The sequence below is a fragment of the Alligator sinensis genome, unplaced genomic scaffold, assembly GCF_000455745.1.
Source record: "Alligator sinensis unplaced genomic scaffold, ASM45574v1 scaffold12_1, whole genome shotgun sequence".
Taxonomy (NCBI): Eukaryota; Metazoa; Chordata; order Crocodylia; family Alligatoridae; genus Alligator; species Alligator sinensis.
Genome location: NW_005841973.1, coordinates 3,133,108 through 3,140,525, shown reverse-complemented (window position 1 = coordinate 3,140,525; position 7,418 = coordinate 3,133,108). Strand labels below are relative to the sequence as shown.

At 41.1% G+C, this 7,418-nt stretch overlaps 1 protein-coding gene across 1 annotated transcript in view; it reads right to left on the bottom strand.

Annotated features, from left to right (window-relative positions):
* EXOC6B (exocyst complex component 6B) overlaps window positions 1-7,418 on the bottom strand; it is a 197,696-nt gene that overhangs the window by 123,676 nt on the left and 66,602 nt on the right. Inside the window, exon 3 of the mRNA XM_014518640.2 lies at window positions 33-198. Coding sequence (XP_014374126.2) covers window positions 33-198 — 166 coding nt within the window. The remainder of the gene's footprint in view (window positions 1-32; window positions 199-7,418) is intronic.

Here is a 7,418-nt window from a genome sequence, read left to right as displayed (position 1 = left end):
AGGGAAAGTTATCCATTTACAAAAACTCTTACCTTCAGCTTCTGAGCTTCACCCCTAACTTTCAGCAGCTCCGTGATAGAGTCCACAAAGCCCTGGTAATGGAAGTTGCACATTTTCTCGATCTCCCTGTCATGGTTTCGGATTCGGGCTTCCAGTTTTTCCATGAAACGGCCATGCTCTTCACCATCGTAAACCGACCTAAAAGAGAATTTGCAAATGGCTGTCACCACTGATGTCAGAGAGAACAGACACACAAAGTTCAAGTCTTTAAAAGTAACCTCTCACCTCTGTATAAAACAAGTCAAGAAGCCTACTTTTTTGAAACCCCTGGGTGTGAATGTTTCTGTCCCCATATAATCTTTTCTTTTTTCTTCCCCTACAAGTCAGGCATTTGGATTTCATTAAAGAATATTTCAAAAGGTTAACGCATAATCCCATTCGTAACCATATAGGGAGGCTTCCACCTCTAGCTTGTGTACAATCACGTCAGCAATGGACTACAAAGGGCTATTAATTCAATGGCATACGGTTGCCTTTATAAAAGGAACTGAGTTTGAACCCAACTCCTTTGCTAAGGACAGATGGTCAGAAAGCCCGAGGCTGAATCAAATCAATCTATCCAGGCTAGTCTAAGCCATGTAGATTAAACCGATAAGCAAGTGAACAGACATCCACTTTTGATTCCAGAAATGCAGCCACCTGCCTGCAGTGGCCCAGGCCAGAAGCTGGGGGACGCTAGAGCATGCCTCCCTGCTCGGGTAAAGGAGACAGCTTGGGCCAACACTAACCTACCCACCCTATGAGACCAGGTTTGCGAGGGAAGTGCAAAGCATCCTGGGATGCTAGGGGACTGAGTTCACTTGAATCTGGAGGGAATCTGGGACAGAAGTTCAATAAACCAATTTAACCTAAATCAATGAAGTCTGATACTACCTCCAAATCAGTTTATCTTAAACTGGTTTCAGTCATTTTGAAAGTGGTTTATGTGCACTAAATTTGTTGCGTTACAGATTTGAACTGGTTTCTGATCACTGAAATAAGTTTGCATCTAAATTTCTGTCCCTAGCCCTAGTGCCTCTGTAATGTAGCAGACGTAGTGGGAAGGCTGTCACAAAACTATACAGTCATCTCTGCTGCCGACATGAACAAAGCATAAAAGGTTTAAATCCCTGCCCCATTACCACAGAAGTCCTTCCAAGTCCAAAGCAATGCACACCAGGAGGGGGGTCTTCGGGGGGAAGCTTCAACGCAGCCATCACATTACAGACAATCTCCAGATGGATCAATTAAACATTTTCCCTGAATTCACATACACAGGAATGAAAACAGTGTGCAAGACTTCCACCTGCCTCTGCACGGCAAACAGACCATCTCAATAGCCAAATAAGCAGCTGATATTCCAGAAAGATTGAGGTTGATGATGCAATGTATGAAAGACTTTTTCTTACTGTAAATCACACTCATTTTCTAGGGCATGCAGAATAATAATAATAATCATCTTAAAAAAAACAACTACTGTAAAGCTGCATAATGCATAGGACTTCCTCTACGAGATGGATCTAAAATCTAAACCTAGCTTTGCTGGATTCTCCTCTGGTCAATTTTAGAGGATTCAAAGTTCCTAGTTCGCTAAAAATTAAATTTCAGAGACCCCAGCTGCTTTAATTACAATACTGCTCTCCTAGCTTTCAAGCATAATTATCCAAGATGAAAATATAATCAAAAACAGACTATAAAAATATAGAAGCCTTTCCATAGTGAACAGATATAACAAACAACCCTTTAGAGATCAGAACTAAATAGCTCCTCGAAGGCATTTTTAAATTATTGTGGCTCACTTTCAAAGGTACTAAATTGATTTAGGGTTAAAAGTCTGCTATCCAATAGAATCAGATATTACTTCTGACCATTTCATCCTCTGCATTCAGGACAGTCTCCACAGTAAAAAAGGCCATGGCCAAATTGGGACTTAGTGCTGAGGGCCAGACCCGAGTAAAAAAATCTTTAAGAAAGTCTGTTCTTACAACTTGAGTCACGCACCTACAGTCACCTGCATATGAGGGTTCTTTCCTTACTTGCATTAATTAAACTTTAAAAACTAGTCCAACTTCACATTCTGCAAGCGAGCATGCTAGATCAGTCAAAAAGCAAAGCCGACAGAGTTCACAACATATCTAGCACTGAGGCAGAGGCTAATTTCTTCCATTAGTACAAAGCACCTGAAAGGGACCAACTTCAAATTTATAAGAGCTGGGATACTGCCATAGTATCAAGGCTGGTGGGTTTACTGCATAGTAACCACATTCAAACTTTGACTATAAACTACTATTAAAGTTGGAGATCGACTGCCATCTAGTGATGGCCAGTTTGTTTGCAATATTACTTCTATAAAAATTAATATAGTACCCTCCATACTACTGACCTCTGCCTAATTACAAAGCCAAGATGCATATATAACACATGCTGTATTTGGTTACATGTATTGATGAGATTTTAATACTCAATTTTCAAGTAAAATGGAAACACTAATTGAAAAAAGTTCCAAGATGACATAATATGTTCCCACCAAAGGAAAAAAATTCTGTTGTGCATTTATATAACACCCATTATCCAAGAATCCCAACATGATTTATGAACGTTAGGCAAGCTTCACAACTCCCTCATTTTACAGATGGCCAAACTCAAGACACAACGGTCCAATGACTTATTTCGGGGCCAAAAAATGAGTCAGTGACAGGCAACAACACCCCAGAGACCGAGATGTCAACCATCAGTTAAAAACCAAGCTCCTCTTCTCTTCCCAAGTCTTTTCTGTATTCATCACTATTTATACTGCTATTCCCCCCCGTCAGTATGGCCAGTAACATCAGTGTCATCTTGGATTCCACCCTTCCTTTATGACACAAGCATCCAGGTCACGTCCAAATCTTCCTGGTCTTGCCTCCACATCCCCGTCCCCAAGACTCGGCACATTTGGAGTTGGTAGACTAAAACACTGACTGGCAATGAACTCCACGTAGGCAAACTACGGCCCCGTACTCTGGCTTAGTGGTGTCAATGAGGACTCCAGACGGGTGCGCAGGATCGCTGCAGGATTCAGGTACAATTCGTTCTTGGATGTGTTCAAAGTTAAAGAGTTCGTGCATAAAAGCAAAATCCATCTGCAGCCTTTAAAACTGGTTGGGACCATTTTAAAATTTATTCTGCCCACACAGATGACCCACTTCGTTTCATCTGACTCGCTAATTTAAAGTTGCTGCCACATTATTTCAATTATCCGCTACCACTTCCTGGATATTAAAAAGTAAAAATATACCATTGGGAACACCTAGAGCCTTTGCGATGTGGCCTGTCCGCCAACCTTTTTGGCAGGCATGCCATAAATTAAGCCCCAAATTATGCCCAAGTGCTGCTCCAGTCCCTTCCTCAATCTGCTGCTCTGCTTCCTGCTCCCTGACTTACTAGTCATTGCAATGCCTGCTCCCCACCCCCCAGTGCAACACCAGAGCTACTTGTGTCACACGTGTCACAGGATGGTGACCTAGTCGGACTAGCAGTACAGACGTCCACAAAACCCCACACAGCAATTTCTACACTAAACCTTTAACTTCTGTTTGAACAACAGCATACCCTTAGAAAGCTATCCAGTCTTGACACTGTTTCCTCCAAATTTACTGCAGTCTTCTTGGCCGAGCAACTACCAATTCTGACTTGACTTGCAGATCAATTCTCAGCTGTTCTGCTGCCATGAACTCCTCCTCCCTACTTGAATTTTAATTTTTTTTTTTTTAAATTTAAAAGTATTGAGCCACAATACCCGATACAGAGTAATTTTTTTAAATTTAATTTTAATACTTTATTACACCCTTTCCTGCTGTTATGTATTCCTCCAGCATATACCAACCTGCACTTTTACCATCTCTCCACCTGTCTACATCCCTTCTCTCTGCCTGTTCCTTTTCCACCTCACCCTCATTTCTTCCTTGTGTCCTCTTTGCAGACCTCACACTGATTTTAAGCCCCACCTGACACTGCATTCACAGAGCAGGGTTGCAGAGCACTTTCCATCCCAAGGATTTAACGTTCTGCACAACTGCTAATAGACAGTTATACAATCAGTAAAACAGCATCGAACAAAACAGATCCATTTACAAATGAGAAAAAAAAAGTTAAGACTACCCGCATCATCGACTGTTTTATAACGTCCATGCTTGTTAAAAGTCAGCTTTCGTTTTTCAGGTCAAATGGAAAAAAAAAAAGCTTTGAGAAGAGTTATAACAATAGGCAAACAACATAATTACCTTGCTTCCAAATTAAAAAGGTTTATTTCATGGAACAGAAACAACCACACTTTCCCAACATGAGCAGTAAGGTACAGTGGGGTTTGGGGGGGTAGGATCCATCAAGCAATGGCCACATTCAAGTGACAAATGGCTCTGGGCCACCTTCAGTCTTGAGGCTATTTAGAGCCTGGACTACACTGCTCTAGCATGATCCCATCTCTCCCAGAAGACCAAGTTGTCACTTCTGCATCCTAGCATCTCTGCAAGCCTCCCCTTTGTACCAAGAACCAGGTAGAAGCAACCTGTATTTGGACTATTAACTGGATATCCAGGAGGGACAGAATGGGACGGGACGGGACAGAGGAAACGAAAAAATGCCTCTTTAGACCTACAGCTGAGTGAGACCATGGGAAGGGGGAGGAGGAGTGACACTGGCTATCGCCTTATGGCTAGAGTACAAGACTAAAACTGTAAAATCCCACATTTAGGTTCTGTTCTAAGCTCTGCCAAAATGACTTAATTTGTGGCTGACATAGTGAGCTCCTCAAAATTAAATCACTCTGCTCATCTGTCAAATTGGGAGACTAAAAGGCAGGTACAGAGAGAGACTACTTCCCAAATCTCACGAGAGAGGTTGTGATGATTCTCTTATTAAGATTTGGAAACTCTCCAATATCCTGAGATAGGGAGTGCTACAGGGAGGAGTTCACAAGGAGTTATTACATGCAAGTCTAACAGACTAAATTCAGTTCAGAGACCGTACTTCAGGTCTTGTCAAGCTAGAGTTCATATCTCCAAGGAAAGCCTTCTCCAGGTTTATTCTACCTCTTGAACAGGGTAGCTACAACAGCGTGCTAAGCAATGTCTAATAATGGCAAACTACAAACCTGACCCTGTCCCAATGGAGACTTTTGCCTGCTTTATGACTGCAAGATTGGCTTTCATAAGAACTGAAATAAATTAAGTTAAAACTGCAGGAGGGAGGGGAAGAAAAAAAAGGAGGCAAACTCTCCCAAGGAAATCTCTGCGGACAAAATGAAAAAAAAAAAAAAGATCTGGAACAATGCAAGGACATGCTAGGGACAAAGAAACAGAAGTGTCTGGCTTTCTGTTTTCAATTAATACGTGGAACAAATTCCTGGGTTTGTTCTGGACTTTAAGTTTCTTGCTCCCCCCCCACCATAAACTTCTGTAGTGGTTACAGCCTTCAGAAACATTTTATTTTCATTAGGCTACATAAAAGTATTAGCATCGTTGTTTATTACAAAAGTTAAAATAAGATGAAACAAAAATTAACTACCGAGTAACATAAAAAAATGTCAATTGGTGCAACGTGCCTAGAGAAGAGGTCAAAGAAAGTTTGAAAAATGCATCCTCCCTTAAAAACCCTAAATGAAATACTCAACGGAGTTCATCGTTTCATCCTCTGGAGCTTCCGGCAAGTTAGGAGTACGTTGGTGTTCCTACACTACACGCAATTTCTGACTGATCACAAGCACCTGAGACCATTTTGAGAGAAAATGGTCAGTCTGAAATGTGCTTTTTCAGCTTTACATCTACTTCTATTTTGCAGTTCAGTAAGTTTGTGTCATGCAACTTAATCAATCCATCCATCCAGTGTTAGGTTTCCCTACCTAGCTAAAAGTGTCCTGATGCTTGAGTGGCAAAAACTACAAGGAAAAGCACAGCATTCTTGCAGGTTATATCTTAATCTTGATCCAAAAAGGTCTTACGTTAATATTATTAGTTAGAAAGAGCCCCCTTTACTTGTGCTGATACTCCACACCTGTATTTTCAGCCTATTTTCCCTTTAACAGCAACAAAGCATCAGCAAAAATACTACAAAAATTGAAGTTCCATTACCATTAGATTTTACAGTAGGAAGTAGATGCAGAAAAGCCATGCTCTTCATAGGGCTGCTCTTCTCAGCATAACTAGCCTAATGAATCAACAGGACACAGCAGATGTGCTCTACCTTCCCTTGGGTAAGGCTTTTGATCGTCCTACATGACCTACTCACAAGCTAAGTAAATACGGTCTAGAATCTAGACTGTAGATGAAACTGGACAGTGAATGCACAACCTGCTGGAAAACTGCTCTGAAGAGTAGCTATCAACAGCTGCTGATAACCTAGAGGAGCATTTCAAGTAGGAGGCGCAGGGATCTATACTGACCCCAGTTTTCTATGTTCTCCTTAACTACTTACCTGGATGATGTATTAAAGTTCAACAATAAAATAAATAAATAAAATCGACGAGTGACACCAAGGCAGATGTTATAAGAGCTTTGAAGAACAGGACCATCACTCAAAGTAAGTAGTGATAAATCATCCAAAAAATATATGAAACTGCACCTGTCTTGATTGAAACTGCTAGTCATAGGGAAGAGACATAAAATGCAAAAACTGAAGAGAGAATATCTGGATAAGCAATAGGGCAACCAAAGGATCTGAGGATTATAATGCATCACAAACTAAAATGAAGTAGCATGATGCGGTTAAGAGACAAATCTTATTTTGGTAGGCATTTAAAGGAATGCGGCACACAAGACACGGGAGGCAATTACTCTGCTATATTCAATGCTACTGCAGCCTCATGTTGAGTTCTGTTCTCAATTTTTTTCACCACATTTTAATTAAGTGGACAGGCCGAAGAGAGTCCAGGGAAGAACAAGGTTTGTAAAAACATGGCCTGTGAGGAAAGGTTGGATTGGGTCAGTTTAGTCTAACAATTAGAAGACTGAAGGAGATATGTGTCTTCCAATACAGAGGTGTAGGTTGTAGCCGTGCTGGTCTAAGGACATAGGCGGACAAGGTTCCTTGGGTGAATCTGATATCTTTTATTAAGATATCAGATTCACCCAAGGAACCTTGTCTTCCAATACAGAAGCAGTTTTTATAATGAGGACAACAAATCAAACCTTTTCCATGTTCCTAGGGCAAGGGCATGAAGAAACCGGCATACTCTGCAGAGAAAAATGTACATTCTTTTTCTTCGTAGGGGAGAAGGGAGATTGGGGGACAGGGGGAGCAAAAAAGGTAGTGAAGTAGTGAAACAAGCTATTAAATTGTGCCAGCTCCTTCAGTGGAGGCTTTTAAAGAACAGGTTAGATAACTGTTGTCAGAGATAGGTCATA